This window comes from Polypterus senegalus, chromosome 10, assembly GCF_016835505.1.
Source record: "Polypterus senegalus isolate Bchr_013 chromosome 10, ASM1683550v1, whole genome shotgun sequence".
Lineage (NCBI taxonomy): Eukaryota > Metazoa > Chordata > Cladistia > Polypteriformes > Polypteridae > Polypterus > Polypterus senegalus.
This window is the reverse complement of record NC_053163.1, coordinates 2,551,100-2,576,173: the sequence shown is the minus strand read 5'-3', so window position 1 is coordinate 2,576,173 and position 25,074 is coordinate 2,551,100. Positions and strand designations below refer to the sequence as shown.

Here is a 25,074-nt window from a genome sequence, read left to right as displayed (position 1 = left end):
AAGTTAAAAAGACCAACATGCCAGGTGGGGGGGAGATGTGCAGCATAAAGGAAATGAGTCGATTGGATAAGACAGTAAAGAGAGAGAGCTGGCAGACTTGGCCAGCCCACCCAGATGAGATGGGGGAGGACAGGTGCTGCCCACTCTTACCCCGGCAGACCGGCTCGCTCTCGTTCCAGTGGGGGTCAGTGGGGTCCACACACTCGATGACGCTCGAGCCTTGCTCCATCACGTAGCCGGACACACAGGCAAACTCCACCAAAGTGCCCACATGGTAGGACAGGTCAGAAGTGGTGAAGTTGCCATGGGCCAGGAAAGGCTCATAGCAGTGGTCGGCATCAAATGCTGCAAGGCAAGTGGGCATGGTGGGCATCAGTCAAGGTATAGGAGACAGAGGTGGACACACGCAGTGATGGAACACGGTCCAGGTGCTCACCTTCATAACGCAGGGCCAACAGAAGGGGGATGCCCGAGTTTTCAGATAGCAGCTCGATGTACAGAGATGTCCCGTCACTCACGATGCCCCTCTCAGGAATATCGTCCAAGTCGGAGTCAAACTGGAGTGGTGCAAGTGGACTGCTCCCACTGCGGATTATGAGCCTGGCAGAAGAAGAGGAGACATAGTTAACTGAGCCACCAGGAGCGGTTGAGCCTGAGACGCAGAAAGTTATGCCCACCTGTCACTGTCCTCGTCCAAAGCCACTCTCTCGAGATGCAGGTGCAGTCGGCGTCCCTCTGCCGCCTCGATCAGCCAATGGCAGCTCAGGTTGTTGCTGTGGTTACTGGCCGGGTAGGGAGAAAGGATCCGGCCCAGGGTGGCATTGCGGATTATGCCTCCACATGACACGGCTGCACAGTGAACAAAAATGGACATCGGTATCAAATCTCAATGGGCCTAAAGCTAGGAGTGGCCTTGGTGGCAAAATGATATAGAGGGCCAAGCAATTTAAAAGTGGGCATGATTGACAAGAGGACATATTGCTGGAATTAAAATGGGGGCAGATGGCAGAGCCATGCTGAGTGGGTACCCTACAGGCTGGACATAGAAAGACAGACAAACGGATTGAAAGGTACAGACCTACGCAGGTGGGCTCTGGTCCACTCCAATGTGGTCGAGTCGAGTTAAGACAGGTGAGAACATCGTGACCTCTGACTTCATAGCCTGGATCACAGTGAAATTGGGCGGAGCCTCCCGGGTGCAAGTCACTGACGGATACGCCCCCGTCAGAAGGAGACAACGGGAATGAGCAGGAGAGCAGGTAGGCTGAAGTCGGAAAGAAGGGGGCACAAAATGAGATGTAAGTACACAGCAGGAAAACTGAGACACTCCCCGCGCTGGCTTCACCCACTGTGCCCGCTTCTCCAGTGCCAGCACACTCGGTGAGATGTAGACTTGGAGTGACAGGGCAATCTGCTGGCCTGCAGCACCAACTCACTCAGACATTTTGTTCACAGAAGTGGATCGCCAGCCAAATGTCCCCCAAGCACCCCACGTGTCTCTGTGTGTGTGGAAAAACTCCACTGGCCGCCAAGTCACAGACATTTAGAACACGGCTGTCATGTGTCACTGAGGATTAGGGGGCAGGGCTGGACCTCTGGACTGTACACTACAAGTGGCTGAAGGACTACACGAGGCAGAAAAGCACAGAAGAGACAAGTCGGGCTTATACAGTAGGTCGCAATAAGAGGCACGGTGGGCAGGATGAAGATGAACTGGACATGGTAGTGCTGTGTACTGGAGAGAGGTGGTCCGGGTGGGCTGGACAGGTAAACTGTGTGAAGTATGGAAGACCTATAAGTGACAAGAACTGAATTAGACTCCCAGTGGACAGGTGAGTTTAAAGTGGACTGGTGGGAGTGAAGTGGATAGGTGGTGCGTTATGCAATGGTGATGAGAGGGTGAGGTGGGCTGGTGTGTGAAACAAACAGAATGGGAATAGGAAAGATGAGGTGCTGAGAATGAACAAGTGAAGTAAGACCACACAGGTGAACTGGACCAGTGGAACACCACAGCGCAGAGACCAGCAGGTAAGAGAAGACCAGACAGAATGGAGCAGGACAAGAAAGACAAGTGACGCGAAGAGCAACTGTACAGACCAGTATGACAGAGAGGAAGAAGACCAATTAGAATGAATGGATGGGGCGGTGTAGATGAAGGACGAGAGGACAAGTGAGCTAGCTGTGTACAGCAGACAGGCCCATAAACTGAATTAGACTGGCAACAGCCAGGTGAATGTGAACTGGACAAGTGGAGTGCGATGAAGTAGACCTGATGGGACAGAATAAGCTGGATATGTCAAGTCTGTGAATTAGACAGAATCAGGTAACGGGGGCAAATAACACAAAGATGAACCATGCAGAGCAGTGTGGCTAATGGGCAAGTCTGAAAGAGAGGAGACCAGTGGGGTGGTCCAAATTAGAGAAGAGAGAACATGGTGGGCAGAGTAGGTGAACAATGGGAGTGAAGGAGAACAAAACAGTGTGGACAGAGCAGTAGATGAGGAATGGACAAGTGTGAAAGAGAGAAGACAGGCGCGTATGAAAGAACACATGAGGTGGCATGAATCAGAGGATAGGTGATGGATGTGGCTGGACGTTATGCAGTGGAGATGAGAGGGCGGATGAGACTGGACAGGTGAGTCATATGCAGTTGGCGGAATGGGATAAGAGAGCTAAGGGGTATGAAGCAGGTTAGACTGATAACGGACTAGTGTGAAGTAAGAACCCCCCTGGTGAGCGTGCACTTCACAGATGTTGTGGTATGAAGTAGAGTTGGGCGGACACAGTAGGAAGGACAGGGGAACACTGACTTAGGGTAAGGGTTAGTGACAACGATGAGCTGTACAGAGCAGTAAAAGATGGATAACAGGCAAGTGCCAAAGAGAGGAAACATGTTAGCATGAAAGAGCAGGCAGAGTTAAGCGATTAAAGCAGGAGGGGGATAGGATGGGCTGGGCGGGTGAACTGCGGGCAGCAGGCCGAATGGGAAGAGTGAGATGGGTGGCACAGAGTGAGTTAGACTGATAACAGACAAGTAGACTCGGGGGGGGTGGGGTCATAGTGTGTGTGTGAGTGACGTCAAGTGGAGATGAGAGAAGCAGGTGAGCATGGCAGGTGAACTGTGAGCAGCAGACAGAGCAGAATGAGATGGGCAACAAACAAAAGGCTGGGAGTGAGAGGTGGATAGCTGGACTGGCTTGAAGTGAAGTGCTGGGCTGTACAGCACAGAGTGAGCTGTGACATTGAGATGACAAGATTACGCAAATGGGTAGGCAGGTAAGACGCAGAAGAGACCGAGAGCGGAGCAAGCGGGACCTCAGACATGGCTCAGCGTGCCAGACACTGTCCACTGACCTTGATAGTGCAGCTTGAAGACTCCTGGAGAGGACGGCTGGAAACTTTGGAAATGAATCAGGACCTGATTGGTGGGACTGCGGATCACCTGGCCTTCAGCCAGCAGTGTCTCGTTGGCCAAGAAGACCGGCCCCTCCCCTCCAAAGCTCTCGATTCTCAAGGACTCATCCTTGGACAGGTTGAGGTGTCTGACCTGAAGGAGGACCAGAGAGGCACATTTAGTGAGCCAACAGCACCTTGGCGGATGGCAGAGACGGAGGCTAAGAAGTGGACAGAAGTGTCACCTGGAGCTCCACGCCATAGCCCATGTAAACTCGAATGGTGTAGGTGCAGTCCAGGCTGTGGTAGAATCCAGACCCAGTAGGCTCTGGAGACTCGATGAACCCATCCTGGGCACTCAGGTTGGAACTGTATTGCACTGGTAGTGAGAGACACACAAAGAGTTGGCCAAAGGTGACCATCGAATGGCCTGCACTGTGAGCGGTGCCCACCATGTGCTTACCTGGCATATGCACAGTGGTGATTGTTGTGGTTGTGATAAGGGTCGTCGTGGTCTCTTCACCCCCTGCTCTTTCATACACCGATGACATGGTGGACAAGGCTGAACCCTTGGACTTTCCAGGTAGGGTGACGGAGGAGGCGGACATGACTGCTGTGGTCAGTGCACCTGCAAATGTCGCTGTGATGCCAGGATCTGATTGGGTAATCAAAGGAACCGCTTGAGTGGGGTCAGTTGTGGTGCCTGTGGAATGGAGGTGACAGGAGGTCAGAGTCCAAACGAGCCAATGTGCCACTAATGACCATTATGTGCTGCCAACCCTCACGACCCTCCTGGGCGGGCCATTAGGCTAAACCTCATCTGCTATGTTACTGTCACATGCAATGAGGGCACACCACTCGCCTGTGCTTCATGCCACTCCACTACACTGCTGAAAGATGGCACACCCTAAACGCAGCACGGGTCACTCTGCTGAGCCCCAGCTTAGCCTGTCACTGCACACTACTGGAGTGAGGTGAGCAGCGTGTCATGTCACTTGGCTCAGTAGAGTGCAGAATGCGTTACCTCACCACACACTACCTGCACGATAGCTGCATTGTAGCAAGCGGTACTGCTCACTCTGTTACACTTCCAACTCAATCAGGTGGGCTGAGCCCTCTGCATGAGGTGGCTGCTATGCTACACTACACCAGCATACTCTGTATCACAGTTCAGGTGAGATGACACCTCATCTCGGCCCACTCTACTGCACAATACTGCCCTGCAGTCCCATCCTGTCCCTTGTACCGTCACATTTCACACACTTGGACAAACAGCAGCTCTCCCTGCCGTCCTGCAGTCCACTCTGATCTACACTCCACAGAGTGACACGGTGTGTCATGCACCAGGCGGCACTCCACTGCACTCTGTTCACGTGACAGTAACTGAACATCACTGCCCTTACTGTCACAGGCCACTGCACTCCTCCTGATACTCTGCACACTCTTCCCTTGGTGCTCTCTCAGTCCACCCATTCCAACAGAAGTTCATCTATACCCCCTCCTAGTGTGCCCTCCTGGGTGCCATTCTAGAATACGGTGCCAACAGTCTGCCCTGCGGCCGAGTATCGTTCGAATTGTTGTTCTTGCTGAGGCCCCAGTGCCGCCACATTGATGGATGGATGTTTTACTGTCAGCTCTTCTGAGAAGTTAAGGATTTTAGTTTAATGAGTTGAGTGCACACGACAGAAGCGGAGTGGAGCTCTCGGCTGTACTGCACTTCCATTTACCCTGCTGCATTGCACCTACTTCTTCTCTTGAACCTTCTGCCTTTGTCAGGTGTTTTGACATCACTGTCACTAATAGTCACGTATCTGTGCTCGGCCTCGTTCCACTTTAGTACCCTGAGCTGCACTATGCTCTGTCACACTTATGCCACCATCGTGCAGTTACTTTACTATGCCATCCTTCTAAGTGCCGTCTCTTGATATGTTCTGCCATGTCCTCCACTCTACTGCCACTCAACCGTCATCCTACTTCTGATCCTGTTGCTCACTCTACCGCACACTGCCGCTCACCCGCTTGTTTATGGCACCTCATTCAATGTCTCTTTAGGCTTTGACAGTTAGCTGAGTGGCACATTGAGGTCGCGGCTCACCCCACATGGCAGGAGACCCCACAGCCCCCCTACACATCAGTGCCTTTACCGGAGTAGGTCTGTTCCTGGCCCAGATAATCTTTCCTGAGCAGAGATGCGTGGATGAGCTGCCTGAAGGAGGTGGACGAGGCGGGTACAGTGTCCGCACGCTGAGTGGACAGCATGATGGGTGCTGCTGTGGACCCAAGTCCGTCGTCAAGTCCTGTGTCTTCATCCGGTGCCAAGGGTAGACCTAGAGAGGAACAAAACAGAGTGTCACCACATCAGCAGCGGGCTACATGTGTCTTCTCCAGGTCTCCGTCTGCCCCGTGGTGAGCAGTGCCACTTGATATCGCTACCCTTGCTGCCTGACCGATGGCTCCTTTGAGGATTGTGAAAAGTATTCAAAGTGTGTGCCCAGCCAGCACCCGGGGTCTTCATTGTGCTGGGTTCACATCCTCATGCCCTTTGCTCTCCTGTCTGATTTTGTGCTTATTTCTCTAAAGATTTGTCCAGACCCCCTCTTTTTCAAAGGGTGGTGGGCCCATTTCTCTCCCATGCCTTACCCTTATTCTAGTTAGAGCCTGTGCCCCTCACTGGCCCAGATGGCTGTGCCCCCCAAGTCCTCTTCATGTTTCTGTCTCAAAGCCATCATCACCTTTCTCCTCAGATGGGCACCCCACCTTTTTCTCTGTACTTGATTCCCTTGTTTTTGCCACCAAGCCCACTTCTTGATTCATCAGAGTTTTGTGCCCCCTCCCCTTGTTTTATAGACTCCTTCCCCCCCATTTTTTATCCATCTGCCTTCTTTTTCCCTTCCAAGACTTAAGCCTTAAATTTTTCTGTCAGCCTTTTGTCCCAGTGTCCACCCTTTGCTCAAAATCCAAGTGGCCTTTTCATCATTTGAATTAATCTCTGCCCCCGTTATCTCTAATGACCCACCGTATTGTTAGTGCCCTGCTCCCTGCCCGTCAGTGCCTACTGCTGCAAGTCTCAGATGCCATGTGAAGGCACATCAGGCTTCAGGTCTCCAGGCTGTCACTTTTATTTTGCTGAGAAGGTCAGCAGACCTGAGCGTCTTTCTCTGTACTCCCCAGGGCGGCAGATTTGGGTGGGTCAGTTTTTAACACCTAAATCTTTTTGTGGCAGTTACAATAGCACAGTATACCCCTCAGTGTTGGGTGATGTGCAGCACTACAGCACCCCATACCCCATTACACTCTGGTTGTATTCACACAAGTACAAGAAACAGACTCGTGAATGTGCGCATGCATATGTTTGTGCCCCCCTCCCACTTTATTCTGCACACTCCCACCACCATGGCACGCAAATGTAGTACAGATGGCACGTCCAGCCAACATGCAATGTGTCACAACTCTGTGGGGCCATCAGAAGCAAAAATAGGCAGATAGATGTGAAAGGCGCTATATAACAGACAGATGAATGTGAAAGGCACTATATATCTGTCTGTCTATTAAACAGAGCCTCTCATATCCATGTATTACAGAGCTGCTCATGGCTGTCTATCGGTTCCCTTCAGATTTTTCTATCTTTATCTGTTATATAGCCTTTCTATACATGTATTCTGTCTTATCTGCCTAGTACAGTGTGCCGTTCATATCTGATGTATCTGTCTCCTATAGTGTCGTTCATATCTATTAATCCATCTCCACATTCTAAATTGTCTCTTAGATATGAGGGCAGACAGGCACACTCAGGCCCCTGTAAACTGATGAAAGTGTGAACCTGAGATCCCAGCCCCACACACACACACACACACACACACACACTGCCCAGTTGTGTGATGTTCCTCGCACACTCTCATTCAGGCCTTCAAATCGCTCAAAGCCATTTCACTCTCACCCTGCCTAAGTGGCACTCCTGCGGGCACATGCATTTGCACACAACTGTGTCTCACCCAGCTCCAGACACGGCTGTCTTGCACAAACCTCGACCTTTGCGTACCCTTACACACTCTCACTGTGTCCTACACACACACTCGCGCACACTCGCTTATTGTCAACTAACACATGACAATCTTGCACAATTCCATTCATATTCCAGCGATACTTCACTCTTTCACGCAATTGTACGCAGACTCTTACACACTTGCACTTATGTTGAGGAGTATTGTCTCAGGTGGAGAGTGACACTCTGAGGGCCCCTTACACACACACACACACTTCTGTGGCACATTTCAACTCTTGTTCACGTCTCACTCTTTCACGCATTGGCAGTGAGACGCGATTCATTCACACTCGTGCACATGACGTCATACGCAGGCACCCCCTCCCCCACACACTCACACCTAGGGTGTGCAATGTCACCAATGCTGGCCGGGGAGTCGGTCACACACACACACAGATAGACACTGCGAGGCCTTACCTCGGACCACGGCCAGCCCCAGGTAGAGGCACAGGGCGAAGGTGCACATCTTAGAAGGCAGAACGCTGACACCCATTGAGTCTTCTCGTTGAATTCACATCAGGCAGATGAGCGCCTTGCGAGAACGAGAGGCGGCGAGCGCGCTGCGGAAGGCGATCAAAATCCCGCAGAGGGGGTCCGGCTCAACCTGCGCGTGAAGAAAGAACGCGAATTAATATTTCGCTCGCGTGCGTCTGCGACCCCCACCAACAGCACCACTTAACGGTATAAGCGCACGATGTGAACGAGAGGCACGAGAAAGCGCCAACCGCAGTCCCCAGCCGCCTCGGCCCGAGCCCCTCCAATCCCCTTGGCCCCCCGATTCATTTATTTAACGACACGCGGGCCAGGCAGCGAAGCGCCGCTTGCTGCGGGGTGGGCACCTGTCAGCAGTCTCCCCGACGCTCCCGTTCCCGACCGGTCCTGCCTGCCCCCTCTTGGTCGCCTCTGGGCACGACCCCGGTGGATGTAATGGGGGATGCTGGTGCGAGCGTGTGTCCCCGCTGCCGTCGGCCCGTCCGCAGTGCTCCGTTTCTCCGGGTGTCGGTATGTGCCTCTCCGGCTGCTATGCAGGTCCACACAGTCGGCGATGACAGCTTCTCACCGTGTCTATTGTCTGAGGGCGCAGACTCACTCGCGCCTCCGGCGGCACAGCCCGGCACAGCAGCCCGCGTTCACCTGTCCGTCTGTCTGCGCTTTCTTCGCTGGCGTTTTCGTTGGCTGGAATTTTTTAGCTGGATCGAATCGGATCGACTGCCAGCAGCTTTGCTTCCTCGATGTGAACTCGGAAAACGGAATTGTTGGCTCCTCGCAGCCCTGGGTCTGTCCGATCTCGCCGTCCTACGGATTCCTTCATGGGTTTTATGTAACGTTTGATGTCAGACCTCACTGTGGTGCCTCTCTTTGCGCTGCGATCCCGTTTCATATCTCGTCTCTTTAACTCTGTGAGGTCTGCTGCTGTCGCATCTCACGGTCTGCTCGTGGAAGGGCTTTGGAGCCGCAATTGTACTTTATTATCATTAGTAGTAATATTATAAATTAAAGGTAAAGTACGAAAAGAAAATACATTCAGATAACCGAGTGTCTGGCAAAGCTCACCAGAGAACTTTAATTGAGTGACAAATCAGCACAGGACTTGGGGGGGCTGCTACAGTCGGGACAAGCGATTAGAAGATGCGAATAACCGTAAGGGCTTTCCTCGACTCCTCACACCCACTTCCGGTTCAGTTTAGGGCTGGCGGCAGACCCCAGTGGAGTTTATTCAGACCCCTATATTTTTATTTTCACTTTTTGTTGTGTTGGAGTCTTGTGCTTAACCCTAATCCAACAACACTAAATACCTAAAAAATGACAATAGGAGAGCAGGATTATGAAAAGTGAAACGCGAGTATTCAAGGCCCGGGGTCTCCAGGTCTGGCACGACGAGCTTGGCACACCTCTTGTTGTGGATTTTCTGAACCCTCTTTCAGATTCTGTCAGTGGACCCCCATCTTCTGGATTCTGGGCTCTGGCTGCTCCAGGCCGTGTGTTTGTTCCTCAGTTACTGCTGTTGGTGGCTTTGCTTCTGCCCAGTCCGAGACCCACAGCAGCAGCTTTTCAGGGTATCCATTCAGCTGTCCCTCAACCCCGTCTAGTCTCCCAGTTCCTGAGGCTGCTCCACCACTGGAATGGCATTGCCCAGGTGATGATGAGCGGTGCCCGGTGTCCTCCAGACGTGATGCTCATCTTGGTTTCATTAGACCAGACAATCGTGTTCCTCACAGTCTGAGAGATCTTAAGCTCCTTTTTTTTTTTTTTGCAAACTCCAAGCGGGCTTCCATGTGCCGTATACTAAGGGGAGGCTGCCACCGGACCCCTCAGTCATAACACCGTCGCCTTGTGGAAGTTTCTTGCTCAGTTTGCCCAGGTTGCCAGCTCTAGGAGGACTCATGGTTGTTTTAAACTTTGTCTGTGTAATAATTCTGGAGGCCACTGTGCTCCTGGGAACCTTCACTGCTGCATGTTTTTGGTAGCCCCCCGACAGTCTCCAGGCTCTGTAGGCATCTGCTCAGCCTCTCATAGCTTGGTAATCGTCAACTGTGGGACCCTGGTAGACGGGTGGGAAACTGAATTGAGCGCAGGTGGGCTGCAAACATCTCAGTGATGATCAATAGAATGGGACGTACCTGAGTCACAACAAAGGGTCCGAATACTCGTGTCAGTGGGGTATTTCTGGCTTTATATTTTGGATCAATTTGAAGAAAGTGTCTAAAATCCAGTTTTCCTTTTGTCATTTTTGAGTTGAGTGTCACTCGATGTGGAGAATAAAAAAAAAACAAATGTAAACAATTTTAGCAACACAACAAAAGGGGTCCGAGTCCTTTGTGATCCCGCAGCGGGGGGCCATGCTAAATGAACTTACCAGTGCATACACACCATCTCAAGGTATTGGCATTTAAAACACACCTACCATGGGCACTGGGCACTCAGCTGCTGGGCCTGTTGGGGGCGCCATGTCGGCTTTTAGCACAGCCTGAGCAGCGGCGACCCTACTGTGTCTCTGTTCACCAGAAGTAGCGGCTGGCCTCTCGTGGCGCCTCCTCTGTTCTGTCTGCCTCTTCTCTGGACCCCTGTTGGTGCCACCATTACATGGTCAAGCTGCCTATAGCCAATGAGCCCAGCACCACTGGAAGACTTGGCATCAACCATAAAATGATTTCCTCAGCTGTTCAGGATGTTCTTACGATCATTTTGTGAAATGTCCTGGAGCCTGCACTTGGACTGATAATATTTGATATAGCCGACCCCGGACCCCCAGTGGTTTATGCTGTGGTGTGCAGGTTTTGCTCTCCTATGTCGGTGGGTTACATCTCAGGTCTAACATTAATAACAGACATGATATCCAATGTTCTGTTGTCCTGAGTGCTGAGTGCAACATAATCCTCTATGGGACCCCCAAACCCCCTGACACCTGTGAGTGGCTCAAAACTTCAAGGGGACCTGGACCCCCCAAAAACAGCCTATTATCTGCCTACCCAATTGTTTCCAGGCCCACTCCCTTTGCAAATTCAGACTGGTTTAGTGAAGTTTGTGGGCTGGGGAGCTAATGTTGTAGCACTCTTACTGTTTTTGGATTCTAGTTGTAAATCTGAGGGGGTCTCTGAGCATAAAGAGTGGCAGATGGGAAACAAAGAGAATATTAGAAAATGTGAGGAACCTGAGGCGAGTCCTAGAAATGGAGAGATACAGGTAAGAGCCGAGGGCAGCAGGGTTAATAAGGCCAGGTGGGCAGAGGGCAGCGGGGTTAATAAGGGCAGGTGGGCAGTGGGGTTAGTAAAGGGCAGGTGGGCAGAGGACAGCAGGGTTAGTTAAGGGCAGGTGGGCAGAGAACAGCAGGGTTAATAAGACCAGGTGGGCTGAGGGCAGCATTTGCATGTGGCAGAAGGCCAATGATACAAATTCAAATGTTACATCTAGGAAAAAGTGCAGCAGACAGTATCAGTCTATCTGTCGATTATATAGCGTCTTTCACAGCCACCTATCAGACTGTCTACTTTTTATAAAACTGGAGAATGGTGACACGTTTCTGTGAAGGTTGGATACTCCAAGGCTGAACTTTGCTGGCCAACACAACTAGGACTAGCAGAAGATTTTGAATGGATGCTCACCCTCAGCCTGGTCAACCTGGACGACTGTCCCTCATCACTGAGCCTGTCCTGCTAGTTCTGTCTTCTCAAAGCCCCCCAAAGTGACCCCTTCTCGTTACCCACCCCTCTCGGCTCTGTGCACATCAGGCTGTTGCTCTCCTTTGGCTTATTAACTGCCAGCAGCCGCTGTCTGAAGTGCTCACCTCCTCAGGACGCTGCCTGACATCTTTGGAGGCTCACCTTCAGCTTCACCTCTTCACTGGTTTTCTGTTGTGGCCGGAGTCCAGTTTAGACCACAGGTCCCGACCAGCTGTCCCCGCACATCCCATTTCCTTATGGTCTCTCTCTAAGTTACTTCAGATATTGCCTTTGTGTCTAAGAAGAAGTAACAGCATGGCTTCCAAATTCTGACTGGGTGGGACAGAACGCTAGTGATGAGCCAGAGCCCCGGTGTGACGATGACACCTCAGCTAAAGGCCAATCTTACATCGAACGATCAAATTCAACTTGAGGGCATCAGCTTTGGCATGTGAAGAAATGCAGAAATAACCAGGATTAGAGACGGAACACCATGGAGTCCGTGACATCATTATCAGAAATCATGGATTACAGCTGAGATATATAGAAAACAGTATAAATAAGGCGCTATATAATAGATAGGTCTCTGAAATTAGGACTCTTCTGGTTTTGCCCTCTTCCTGCTCTGGTGAATGCGACAGAGAAACTTCAGCTTTCTTGAAAATCACTGCGTTTGTATTTATTAGCAGACTTCTGTAGAAAAACAGGAAAGTTTTCGGCCGAATCTCCCAACTGTGCGGGGGAACGCGGAGAAACGGCAACGGCAACGCGCAGCTAGTGTGCCCTCCTGGGTGCCATTCTAGAATACGGTGCCAACAGTCTGCCCTGCGGCCGAGTATCGTTCGAATTGTTGTTCTTGCTGAGGCCCCAGTGCCGCCACATTGATGGATGGATGTTTTACTGTCAGCTCTTCTGAGAAGTTAAGGATTTTAGTTTAATGAGTTGAGTGCACACGACAGAAGCGGAGTGGAGCTCTCGGCTGTACTGCACTTCCATTTACCCTGCTGCATTGCACCTACTTCTTCTCTTGAACCTTCTGCCTTTGTCAGGTGTTTTGACATCACTGTCACTAATAGTCACGTATCTGTGCTCGGCCTCGTTCCACTTTAGTACCCTGAGCTGCACTATGCTCTGTCACACTTATGCCACCATCGTGCAGTTACTTTACTATGCCATCCTTCTAAGTGCCGTCTCTTGATATGTTCTGCCATGTCCTCCACTCTACTGCCACTCAACCGTCATCCTACTTCTGATCCTGTTGCTCACTCTACCGCACACTGCCGCTCACCCGCTTGTTTATGGCACCTCATTCAATGTCTCTTTAGGCTTTGACAGTTAGCTGAGTGGCACATTGAGGTCGCGGCTCACCCCACATGGCAGGAGACCCCACAGCCCCCCTACACATCAGTGCCTTTACCGGAGTAGGTCTGTTCCTGGCCCAGATAATCTTTCCTGAGCAGAGATGCGTGGATGAGCTGCCTGAAGGAGGTGGACGAGGCGGGTACAGTGTCCGCACGCTGAGTGGACAGCATGATGGGTGCTGCTGTGGACCCAAGTCCGTCGTCAAGTCCTGTGTCTTCATCCGGTGCCAAGGGTAGACCTAGAGAGGAACAAAACAGAGTGTCACCACATCAGCAGCGGGCTACATGTGTCTTCTCCAGGTCTCCGTCTGCCCCGTGGTGAGCAGTGCCACTTGATATCGCTACCCTTGCTGCCTGACCGATGGCTCCTTTGAGGATTGTGAAAAGTATTCAAAGTGTGTGCCCAGCCAGCACCCGGGGTCTTCATTGTGCTGGGTTCACATCCTCATGCCCTTTGCTCTCCTGTCTGATTTTGTGCTTATTTCTCTAAAGATTTGTCCAGACCCCCTCTTTTTCAAAGGGTGGTGGGCCCATTTCTCTCCCATGCCTTACCCTTATTCTAGTTAGAGCCTGTGCCCCTCACTGGCCCAGATGGCTGTGCCCCCCAAGTCCTCTTCATGTTTCTGTCTCAAAGCCATCATCACCTTTCTCCTCAGATGGGCACCCCACCTTTTTCTCTGTACTTGATTCCCTTGTTTTTGCCACCAAGCCCACTTCTTGATTCATCAGAGTTTTGTGCCCCCTCCCCTTGTTTTATAGACTCCTTCCCCCCCATTTTTTATCCATCTGCCTTCTTTTTCCCTTCCAAGACTTAAGCCTTAAATTTTTCTGTCAGCCTTTTGTCCCAGTGTCCACCCTTTGCTCAAAATCCAAGTGGCCTTTTCATCATTTGAATTAATCTCTGCCCCCGTTATCTCTAATGACCCACCGTATTGTTAGTGCCCTGCTCCCTGCCCGTCAGTGCCTACTGCTGCAAGTCTCAGATGCCATGTGAAGGCACATCAGGCTTCAGGTCTCCAGGCTGTCACTTTTATTTTGCTGAGAAGGTCAGCAGACCTGAGCGTCTTTCTCTGTACTCCCCAGGGCGGCAGATTTGGGTGGGTCAGTTTTTAACACCTAAATCTTTTTGTGGCAGTTACAATAGCACAGTATACCCCTCAGTGTTGGGTGATGTGCAGCACTACAGCACCCCATACCCCATTACACTCTGGTTGTATTCACACAAGTACAAGAAACAGACTCGTGAATGTGCGCATGCATATGTTTGTGCCCCCCTCCCACTTTATTCTGCACACTCCCACCACCATGGCACGCAAATGTAGTACAGATGGCACGTCCAGCCAACATGCAATGTGTCACAACTCTGTGGGGCCATCAGAAGCAAAAATAGGCAGATAGATGTGAAAGGCGCTATATAACAGACAGATGAATGTGAAAGGCACTATATATCTGTCTGTCTATTAAACAGAGCCTCTCATATCCATGTATTACAGAGCTGCTCATGGCTGTCTATCGGTTCCCTTCAGATTTTTCTATCTTTATCTGTTATATAGCGCCTTTCTATACATGTATTCTGTCTTATCTGCCTAGTACAGTGTGCCGTTCATATCTGATGTATCTGTCTCCTATAGTGTCGTTCATATCTATTAATCCATCTCCACATTCTAAATTGTCTCTTAGATATGAGGGCAGACAGGCACACTCAGGCCCCTGTAAACTGATGAAAGTGTGAACCTGAGATCCCAGCCCCACACACACACACACACACACACACACTGCCCAGTTGTGTGATGTTCCTCACACTCTCATTCAGGCCTTCAAATCGCTCAAAGCCATTTCACTCTCACCCTGCCTAAGTGGCACTCCTGCGGGCACATGCATTTGCACACAACTGTGTCTCACCCAGCTCCAGACACGGCTGTCTTGCACAAACCTCGACCTTTGCGTACCCTTACACACTCTCACTGTGTCCTACACACACACTCGCGCACACTCGCTTATTGTCAACTAACACATGACAATCTTGCACAATTCCATTCATATTCCAGCGATACTTCACTCTTTCACGCAATTGTACGCAGACTCTTACACACTTGCACTTATGTTGAGGAGTATTGTCTCAGGTGGAGAGTGACACTCTGAGGGCCCCTTACACACACACACACACTTCTGTGGCACATTTCAACTCTTGTTCACGTCTCACTCTTTCACGCATTGGCAGTGAGACGCGATTCATTCACACTCGTGCACATGACGTCATACGCAGGCACCCCCTCCCCCACACACTCACACCTAGGGTGTGCAATGTCACCAATGCTGGCCGGGGAGTCGGTCACACACACACACAGATAGACACTGCGAGGCCTTACCTCGGACCACGGCCAGCCCCAGGTAGAGGCACAGGGCGAAGGTGCACATCTTAGAAGGCAGAACGCTGACACCCATTGAGTCTTCTCGTTGAATTCACATCAGGCAGATGAGCGCCTTGCGAGAACGAGAGGCGGCGAGCGCGCTGCGGAAGGCGATCAAAATCCCGCAGAGGGGGTCCGGCTCAACCTGCGCGTGAAGAAAGAACGCGAATTAATATTTCGCTCGCGTGCGTCTGCGACCCCCCCCCCCACCAACAGCACCACTTAACGGTATAAGCGCACGATGTGAACGAGAGGCACGAGAAAGCGCCAACCGCAGTCCCCAGCCGCCTCGGCCCGAGCCCTCAATCCCCTTGGCCCCCCGATTCATTTATTTAACGACACGCGGGCCAGGCAGCGAAGCGCCGCTTGCTGCGGGGTGGGCACCTGTCAGCAGTCTCCCCGACGCTCCCGTTCCCGACCGGTCCTGCCTGCCCCCTCTTGGTCGCCTCTGGGCACGACCCCGGTGGATGTAATGGGGGATGCTGGTGCGAGCGTGTGTCCCCGCTGCCGTCGGCCCGTCCGCAGTGCTCCGTTTCTCCGGGTGTCGGTATGTGCCTCTCCGGCTGCTATGCAGGTCCACACAGTCGGCGATGACAGCTTCTCACCGTGTCTATTGTCTGAGGGCGCAGACTCACTCGCGCCTCCGGCGGCACAGCCCGGCACAGCAGCCCGCGTTCACCTGTCCGTCTGTCTGCGCTTTCTTCGCTGGCGTTTTCGTTGGCTGGAATTTTTTAGCTGGATCGAATCGGATCGACTGCCAGCAGCTTTGCTTCCTCGATGTGAACTCGGAAAACGGAATTGTTGGCTCCTCGCAGCCCTGGGTCTGTCCGATCTCGCCGTCCTACGGATTCCTTCATGGGTTTTATGTAACGTTTGATGTCAGACCTCACTGTGGTGCCTCTCTTTGCGCTGCGATCCCGTTTCATATCTCGTCTCTTTAACTCTGTGAGGTCTGCTGCTGTCGCATCTCACGGTCTGCTCGTGGAAGGGCTTTGGAGCCGCAATTGTACTTTATTATCATTAGTAGTAATATTATAAATTAAAGGTAAAGTACGAAAAAGAAAATACATTCAGATAACCGAGTGTCTGGCAAAGCTCACCAGAGAACTTTAATTGAGTGACAAATCAGCACAGGACTTGGGGGGGCTGCTACAGTCGGGACAAGCGATTAGAAGATGCGAATAACCGTAAGGGCTTTCCTCGACTCCTCACACCCACTTCCGGTTCAGTTTAGGGCTGGCGGCAGACCCCAGTGGAGTTTATTCAGCACCCTATATTTTTATTTTCACTTTTTGTTGTGTTGGAGTCTTGTGCTTAACCCTAATCCAACAACACTAAATACCTAAAAAATGACAATAGGAGAGCAGGATTATGAAAAGTGAAACGCGAGTATTCAAGGCCCGGGGTCTCCAGGTCTGGCACGACGAGCTTGGCACACCTCTTGTTGTGGATTTTCTGAACCCTCTTTCAGATTCTGTCAGTGGACCCCCATCTTCTGGATTCTGGGCTCTGGCTGCTCCAGGCCGTGTGTTTGTTCCTCAGTTACTGCTGTTGGTGGCTTTGCTTCTGCCCAGTCCGAGACCCACAGCAGCAGCTTTTCAGGGTATCCATTCAGCTGTCCCTCAACCCCGTCTAGTCTCCCAGTTCCTGAGGCTGCTCCACCACTGGAATGGCATTGCCCAGGTGATGATGAGCGGTGCCCGGTGTCCTCCAGACGTGATGCTCATCTTGGTTTCATTAGACCAGACAATCGTGTTCCTCACAGTCTGAGAGATCTTAAGCTCCTTTTTTTTTTGCAAACTCCAAGCGGGCTTCCATGTGCCGTATACTAAGGGGAGGCTGCCACCGGACCCCTCAGTCATAACACCGTCGCCTTGTGGAAGTTTCTTGCTCAGTTTGCCCAGGTTGCCAGCTCTAGGAGGACTCATGGTTGTTTTAAACTTTGTCTGTGTAATAATTCTGGAGGCCACTGTGCTCCTGGGAACCTTCACTGCTGCATGTTTTTGGTAGCCCCCCGACAGTCTCCAGGCTCTGTAGGCATCTGCTCAGCCTCTCATAGCTTGGTAATCGTCAACTGTGGGACCCTGGTAGACGGGTGGGAAACTGAATTGAGCGCAGGTGGGCTGCAAACATCTCAGTGATGATCAATAGAATGGGACGTACCTGAGTCACAACAAAGGGTCCGAATACTCGTGTCAGTGGGGTATTTCTGGCTTTATATTTTGGATCAATTTGAAGAAAGTGTCTAAAATCCAGTTTTCCTTTTGTCATTTTGAGTTGAGTGTCACTCGATGTGGAGAATAAAAAAACAAATGTAAACAATTTTAGCAACACAACAAAAGGGGTCCGAGTCCTTTGTGATCCCAGGCGGGGCCATGCTAAATGAACTTACCAGTGCATACACACCATCTCAAGGTATTGGCATTTAAAACACACCTACCATGGGCACTGGGCACTCAGCTGCTGGGCCTGTTGGGGGCGCCATGTCGGCTTTTAGCACAGCCTGAGCAGCGGCGACCCTACTGTGTCTCTGTTCACCAGAAGTAGCGGCTGGACTCTCGTGACGCCTCCTCTGTTCTGTCTGCCTCTTCTCTGGACCCCTGTTGGTGCCACCATTACATGGTCAAGCTGCCTATAGCCAATGAGCCCAGCACCACTGGAAGACTTGGCATCAACCATAAAATGATTTCCTCAGCTGTTCAGGATGTTCTTACGATCATTTTGTGAAATGTCCTGGAGCCTGCACTTGGACTGATAATATTTGATATAGCCGACCCCGGACCCCCAGTGGTTTATGCTGTGGTGTGCAGGTTTTGCTCTCCTATGTCGGTGGGTTACATCTCAGGTCTAACATTAATAACAGACATGATATCCAATGTTCTGTTGTCCTGAGTGCTGAGTGCAACATAATCCTCTATGGGACCCCCAAACCCCCTGACACCTGTGAGTGGCTCAAAACTTCAAGGGGACCTGGACCCCCCAAAAACAGCCTATTATCTGCCTACCCAATTGTTTCCAGGCCCACTCCCTTTGCAAATTCAGACTGGTTTAGTGAAGTTTGTGGGCTGGGGAGCTAATGTTGTAGCACTCTTACTGTTTTGGATTCTAGTTGTAAATCTGAGGGGGTCTCTGAGCATAAAGAGTGGCAGATGGGAAACAAAGAGAATATTAGAAAATGTGAGGAACCTGAGGCGAGTCCTAGAAATGGAGAGATACAGGTAAGAGCCGAGGGCAGCAGGGTTAATAAGGCCAGGTGGGCAGAGGGCAGCGGGGTTAATAAGGGCAGGTGGGCAGTGGGGTTAGTAAAGGGCAGGTGGGCAGAGGACAGCAGGGTTAGTTAAGGGCAGGTGGGCAGAGAACAGCAGGGTTAATAAGACCAGGTGGGCTGAGGGCAGCATTTGCATGTGGCAGAAGGCCAATGATACAAATTCAAATGTTACATCTAGGAAAAAGTGCAGCAGACAGTATCAGTCTATCTGTCGATTATATAGCGTCTTTCACAGCCACCTATCAGACTGTCTACTTTTTATAAAACTGGAGAATGGTGACACGTTTCTGTGAAGGTTGGATACTCCAAGGCTGAACTTTGCTGGCCAACACAACTAGGACTAGCAGAAGATTTTGAATGGATGCTCACCCTCAGCCTGGTCAACCTGGACGACTGTCCCTCATCACTGAGCCTGTCCTGCTAGTTCTGTCTTCTCAAAGCCCCCCAAAGTGACCCCTTCTCGTTACCCACCCCTCTCGGCTCTGTGCACATCAGGCTGTTGCTCTCCTTTGGCTTATTAACTGCCAGCAGCCGCTGTCTGAAGTGCTCACCTCCTCAGGACGCTGCCTGACATCTTTGGAGGCTCACCTTCAGCTTCACCTCTTCACTGGTTTTCTGTTGTGGCCGGAGTCCAGTTTAGACCACAGGTCCCGACCAGCTGTCCCCGCACATCCCATTTCCTTATGGTCTCTCTCTCTAAGTTACTTCAGATATTGCCTTTGTGTCTAAGAAGAAGTAACAGCATGGCTTCCAAATTCTGACTGGGTGGGACAGAACGCTAGTGATGAGCCAGAGCCCCGGTGTGACGATGACACCTCAGCTAAAGGCCAATCTTACATCGAACGATCAAATTCAACTTGAGGGCATCAGCTTTGGCATGTGAAGAAATGCAGAAATAACCAGGATTAGAGACGGAACACCATGGAGTCCGTGACATCATTATCAGAAATCATGGATTACAGCTGAGATATATAGAAAACAGTATAAATAAGGCGCTATATAATAGATAGGTCTCTGAAATTAGGACTCTTCTGGTTTTGCCCTCTTCCTGCTCTGGTGAATGCGACAGAGAAACTTCAGCTTTCTTGAAAATCACTGCGTTTGTATTTATTAGCAGACTTCTGTAGAAAAACAGGAAAGTTTTCGGCCGAATCTCCCAACTGTGCGGGGGAACGCGGAGAAACGGCAACGCGCAGCGCGCTCCCGAAGCGCAGCACACGTGGTGTGTGACGTTCGGTTCCAACACTAAAATAAGCCAATGACGAAACAGCACTTGACTCCCACACCGAATGTCTAAAAACGCCACAGATGACTAAGAGAGTTTTATAAAAGACCGCAAATTAAACAAATGTGGAGTCCGCCTCTCGCCCCCATAGCCCCGGCTGCATGGAGTCTGCATCTTCTCCCCGTGTGTGCGTGAGCTTTCTCGGTGTTTCTCACCGTGATTTACGGCGTATGCTCATCGAATGTAGATGTGTAAATGACGGTGTCTGCCGTTAACTCACAGATTACCTGCTTTGTCCCACCTTATGCCAGCACTGCACCCCCACACCCTTAGTTTCGGCCATTGGAAGCCGTCACCCCACTGATTGCTATGGCTAGCTAAGCGGCACCCCTCCTGCCCCAACTACTCCACATCACGCATGAGCTTAAGCGAATTAGAAGCCCGAAAACACGAAGGAGCCCCCGTCGCCGTCCATTAATGAGTATTTCTTTCACGGTTCAGCCTTCGGGGCGCAGTGCGCTCCATTTCTCCTCTCTCTGTTCAGTCCCGCACATTATCACGTCAGATCGCACTTCATTCTCTTTGGGTTTAAATCGGGAAAGAATTCACACACCGTCTGGAATAACAAATGAAAACCATTAACAATTTAAAAGCACCCCCAGCGCCCCCAGTGGTGTCAGTGCGGAATTGCGTCGCTGTAGGGGCGATGCTGTTTGTTGAGCTCCCGTGATGCACTAATTCATCGCTCCTTAGGCGGTGCTCTCTGTGTTTCAGTGACCTGTGGAGGATTCGGATTCTCCACCGGCCCACTCACCTTCCTTTCTTTTCTTTCGTTCTTTCATTCTTTCCTGCACCAAACCCAGAAAGTCTCGGGAACCTCCAGTCCGCAGAGCCTCCCTCTCGTACATTTCCGGCTTTTTCCGTAGCGCATCTTCGTGAGCAGAAGCAACATCATTCACAAAGATGACGACTGACTGAGTTAACGGCCACGGAACCCGGATACACAGGTACCCCCGCAGATCGCGCGATTTGTCATTTAGGGGCCGCGTTAAAAGGGGCGAGGTCGGTGGAGCGAGCGGATGAGGGGACCAGAGAGGCCTGACTGGCTAGCTGGCTGGCTGTCTCATCGATTTTTTTTTTATCTGCCTGTGGTCAGTGGAATGAGCGCCCATTGGCAGAAGGGGTGCGAGCAGCCTGGTGTGAAACTGGCGAAAACGAGTGTGCAACAGAGCGCCGCGCGCCACCTGAGCGCACACAGGCGCGCACAGACACACGCGGGCTCGCGACGTGCATACATTCGCGCCGCCGGCCATTAAGGCAATGGACAGCCACAGGGGGGCGCTATGCTCTCAGCTACGGTGGGCACCGCAGGCTTGGGGACATCTGTGCTGTAATGAAACGGACGTTACCTGCGCAGGAGTAAATGGGCGGGCGTGTCGAGCCGGTGACAAACAGGTGGCCCCGTCCAGCAGAAATGGGCTTGGCCTTCAGTTACTGGTCAGTGTGAGCGAGGGCACCGGGAATGACGGGGGATGTCGAGGGCGATGAGCAGAGGCGGACAGGACCGGCACCTTTGAAGACTGTCTGTCTGTCTGTTACGTAGTGCCTTTTGTAACTTAGTGAATATTGTATAATGCCTTTCATTATCCATCAGTCTATCTGTTGATCTATCTATAAATGATAATGCCTTTCATAACTTACCACATATTATATAATGTCTTTCATTATACGTATAATTACCTTATTGAAAACTTGTTTATCTATCTATCTATCTATCTATCTATCTATCTATCTATCTATCTATCTATCATTATATAGTGTCTTTCATACCAAGCTCTCTATTACTTAGCACCTTTCACATCTTTTTATTTCTTCTCTTTTATTTCATAATTTAATATTTTGTGTCTTATTACTTTACTGATGTAAATCGAGCTCAGTGTCTAATCCTTGGCATCACTGTACCTAAACTCAAGCCAATGCCAATACTGATGCCCTGAAGCCGACTTTGATTGACAGCTGTAACAGAGGCCCGGTGGTCTTCTGGGTCTGATTGATGCTCTGATGATTGGACACTCAGTGGTCATGATCACATGCCACCAAGCCAAGGTGTCACTGTCACAGAGACTCTGACTCTTGTCTCACTTTCTGGCCCCCACAGTCAGCGATGCAGTGGGATTTGGAAGCCATGATTTCGCTCCTCCTGTCTCGTGCCCCAAAGCCGGAGCTGGGGTCTCGGCCGCTACTGGCCCTGCTGGCCGGCCTGTTCGTCCTCTTCTTGTGGTACTGCTATCGGATTGGGACGGAGGACCAGGAGCCAGACAGCTCCAGCAGCAGGCGAACCAGGGGTCGGATAAAAGCGCTGGGAGTGTCCGGAGCCATGGGTGGTGAGGTTGGACTGGGAATTATCGGCATCACCCCATCGGAGCACGGCTACTTCTCTCCGATAAGTTCTGGCCATCCATTCCAAGACCTGGACCAGGTGTCGCCAGGCCGACGCAAGCTGTACAGGAGTCTGCAGGACTACGCCAAGCGCTACTCGTGGTCTGGCATGGGACGAGTCCACAAGGGGGTGCGAGAGCAGGTGAGGCTTGTGTTCTCTTTGCTCTTTTGGCTTTCAGAAGCCCCCGGTGGATGTCAGCTGGGCATCTTTGTAGCTGACCACAGATGTCCCTGGTAGCCCTCAGATGTAAGTTAAATTGTCAGTCTTGGCTCGATATATGTGCCCAGTGAGATATGTCTTTAGTGACTGGCATATGGGCACTAGCGACCTTCTCTTTGTCCACCTCCAGGCTCGCTACCTCTCTGACCGCCTGTCCATCCAGAAGCCCAAGCTCTTCTACCTGCCTGATGTCCCAAGCATGCCATACTTCACACGGGATGCCCAGCGGCATGATATTGAGGTGCTGGAGGCCAGCTTCCCTGCCATCTTGGCCGAGTTTGAGGTGGTCTACCAGCGTGGACTGGAGGGCAAACTAGGGTGGACCAGTGGAGGTACACAGGCTAAGGTGAGAGAATCGAGCCCTAATTCATTAGGAGCCTCTAAGTGGCTGCTGGTAGGGTCCTGGTAGACTGGCACAGCCATGCAGCTTGTAGTGTCAGTGTACAGAGGAAAGCGCTATATAAATGTAATGAATTATTATTATTTATTATTTATTATTATTGGGCTTCTCTGCACTGTGGGGTCCTTCCATGGGACTTGGGGTTAACCTGGGAATATTAAGACAGGATGTGCCATGGAGAGCTTAGGCACCAGCAAAAGAATGGGCACCCTGTGGTCAGGGAGTTAAATGGTACAATGAGAGGTGGAGCATCATGGGAGTCGGTGGGCAGAGCATAGAGAATGCAATGCTAAACTACTGAGACTCGAAGAGAACCACAAAGCTAAGCCATTAAGGCATTCTGGGAGTTAAGGTTAGAGAATATTCAGCTTGTATTGGGCATGCAGCCATAGGGCACTGAGTTGGCATGACAGACCTGCTTCCAGAGCGCTATGGCCATTAAATATTGAGGCGTTAACAACTTTAAGTCTTGGAGGTATGATGGCAAACATAGTCATCCTGGTTACTGAGGCATCAAGGGAAATACAGGCTTTAAACACTGATGCATTCTGGGGTCTGTAGTCAGAGAATGAAAAGAGGTCACGGGAATCCTACTGCCAAAGAACTGAGGCTCATGGGAAATGCAGGCGCAGGCGAGTGCGGGTCACCTTATTAAGGCATGATGGGAATTGTAGTTCTAAACATGTGGTGTGTTTTAAAATAGCAATGTGCAGAATGGGGGCGTCAAGGTGCTGAACATGAAGTCTGTGTGTGTGGGGGGGCTAACAGTGTGACTTCCTCTTTCAGGGCCACTTCTCTTTCTTCCTCTTCACAAAGGGGGTGTGGGTGCCCCAGAACTGCCGCAGCTGTCCCCGCACCTACCGCGTCCTCAGCTCCCTCCGCACCTTCATCAACGGAAACATCTTTGGCAATGCTGGCTTCTCCCTTCTGCAGCCTGGCACCAGCCTGCCAGGGACCTACGGGCCCACCAACACTCGCCTGCGCTGTCATCTGGGTGAGAGGCTGAGCTCCTTGGGTTCACACATCTGACTGGCCAGGGCCATCCTGTCACCCACTAACCCGCCCTCTGCCCCCCACAGGTCTGAAGGTGCCCACAGGGTGTGAGCTGGTGGTGGGCGGTGAGCCACAGTGCTGGTCGGAGGGCTACTGCCTCCTGGTGGACGACTCCTTTCTGCACACGACGGCTCATAATGGTAAGTCGAGTCGATCTGAGTGGGCCGACCGGTGGCTCTGGGGTAGGGAGTGACAATCCAGGTGACTCTCTCTGTCTGTGCCACACAGGAAGCCCTGAGGACGGCCCCTGCGTGGTCTTCACCGTCGATCTCTGGCACCCCAACGTGGCTGCTGCTGAGAGACAAGCCTTGGATTACATCTTTGCCCCTGGCCGCTGAAGCAGATGTCCATTTGAGACCACCGACCCACCAAACCCCCCACCCCTACCACCATACCCTGTCCACTGCTGTGCTTCCAGAGCGTAGACCTCCGAGAGACTGGACCCCAACAGCTGGGGCAGGGGATGTGGCCACCTCCCAAAGTTCCTGACTGGACACTGGCATCCTGGGTGGGCCCAGGAGACGTCCGCCTCTTACACTCGAGTGCCCGTCGTCGTGTGCCCGCTTTGTGTCCGGTGTAACGGTGGCCTGGAGGACATGTGACCATAATGACACACATCAATAAAGCTCGCTGAAAAACGGGGTGTCAAATCAGACCGTCCCACTTGAGCGTCCATCAGTCTGTCTCTGTGCCCCCCACTCACCTCTGTGTCTTCCATCCATCCTCTCTCTGTATAAGAATTGCAGTTTTTATTGGAAATTAATAACGAAAATCAGCAACAACGTGGCCGAGTGGGACTCAGTGCTGCCACCGCCTGGACAGGGCAGGGATTGGCATGGGGAGGGGGTGGGGGGTGGCGGTTACTGGGGACACACTCATCCATGGGTTTTCTGGGCTCCTGTTTTATTGGAGGGGGGTCCCTTAAATCTGGAATCAAAGTGGGGGGTGGGGGGGTACAAATACGCCAGCTCTGTGTTGGTGGCTCACCATTTGGATGCCAGCTGTTAAATTCTGAGGTGACCCTCTGACTCTTATGAGGAGAGTGATTGGGGCACAGATTTACCGGGTTAAAGAGCGTCAGGACTGTCAAGATGAAAATGAG

General features: G+C 51.5%; 2 protein-coding genes across 7 annotated transcripts in view; one reads left to right on the top strand and one right to left on the bottom strand.

Annotated features, from left to right (window-relative positions):
- Positions 1-16,380, bottom strand: part of sez6l2 (seizure related 6 homolog (mouse)-like 2) — a 31,514-nt gene extending 15,134 nt beyond the window's left edge. Inside the window, exons 1-12 of one of the 5 annotated variants that reach the window (XM_039764868.1) lie at positions 15,752-16,380; positions 15,326-15,512; positions 13,013-13,195; positions 7,853-8,039; positions 5,538-5,720; positions 3,857-4,096; positions 3,639-3,772; positions 3,355-3,547; positions 1,079-1,264; positions 678-849; positions 437-600; positions 151-345 (exon numbers count right to left, since the gene is read on the bottom strand). In XM_039764868.1, the coding sequence (XP_039620802.1) occupies positions 151-345; positions 437-600; positions 678-849; positions 1,079-1,264; positions 3,355-3,547; positions 3,639-3,772; positions 3,857-4,096; positions 5,538-5,720; positions 7,853-7,928 (1,543 nt within the window). In that variant the 5' untranslated portion in view covers positions 7,929-8,039; positions 13,013-13,195; positions 15,326-15,512; positions 15,752-16,380. Of the gene's footprint in view, positions 1-150; positions 346-436; positions 601-677; positions 850-1,078; positions 1,265-3,354; positions 3,548-3,638; positions 3,773-3,856; positions 4,097-5,537; positions 5,721-7,852; positions 8,040-8,274; positions 8,774-13,012; positions 13,196-15,325; positions 15,513-15,751 lie in introns of those variants that run through there. The other 4 variants (XM_039764863.1, XM_039764865.1, XM_039764866.1 and 1 more) reach the window with 4 other exon arrangements.
- A 4,157-nt stretch (positions 16,381-20,537) lies between these two features.
- On the top strand, positions 20,538-24,754 carry asphd1 (aspartate beta-hydroxylase domain containing 1). Of its 2 annotated transcripts, none has more exons than XM_039764862.1 (6): positions 20,538-20,867; positions 22,019-22,441; positions 22,650-22,865; positions 23,706-23,913; positions 23,999-24,112; positions 24,201-24,754. In XM_039764862.1, the coding sequence occupies exons 2-6, from the start codon at positions 22,025-22,027 to the stop codon at positions 24,308-24,310; spliced, it is 1,065 nt and encodes a 354-aa protein (XP_039620796.1). In that variant the 5' UTR covers positions 20,538-20,867; positions 22,019-22,024; the 3' UTR covers positions 24,311-24,754. The 2 variants fall into 2 exon arrangements, with proteins under 2 accessions (XP_039620796.1, XP_039620795.1); XM_039764861.1 differs by lacking the exon at positions 20,538-20,867 and adding an exon at positions 20,909-21,357.
- The last annotated feature ends 320 nt before the right edge of the window (positions 24,755-25,074 follow it).

Excerpts from the sequence above, each read along its gene's own strand:
- asphd1 (XM_039764861.1), top strand. The coding sequence starts at position 21,181 with ATGGACAGCCACAGGGGGGCGCTATGCTCTCAGCTACGGTGGGCACCG. Across the intron at positions 22,866-23,705 it reads GTGGAGGTACACAGGCTAAG|GGCCACTTCTCTTTCTTCCT; the intron begins GTGAGAGAATCG and ends TTCCTCTTTCAG. Across the intron at positions 23,914-23,998 it reads TCGCCTGCGCTGTCATCTGG|GTCTGAAGGTGCCCACAGGG; the intron begins GTGAGAGGCTGA and ends TGCCCCCCACAG.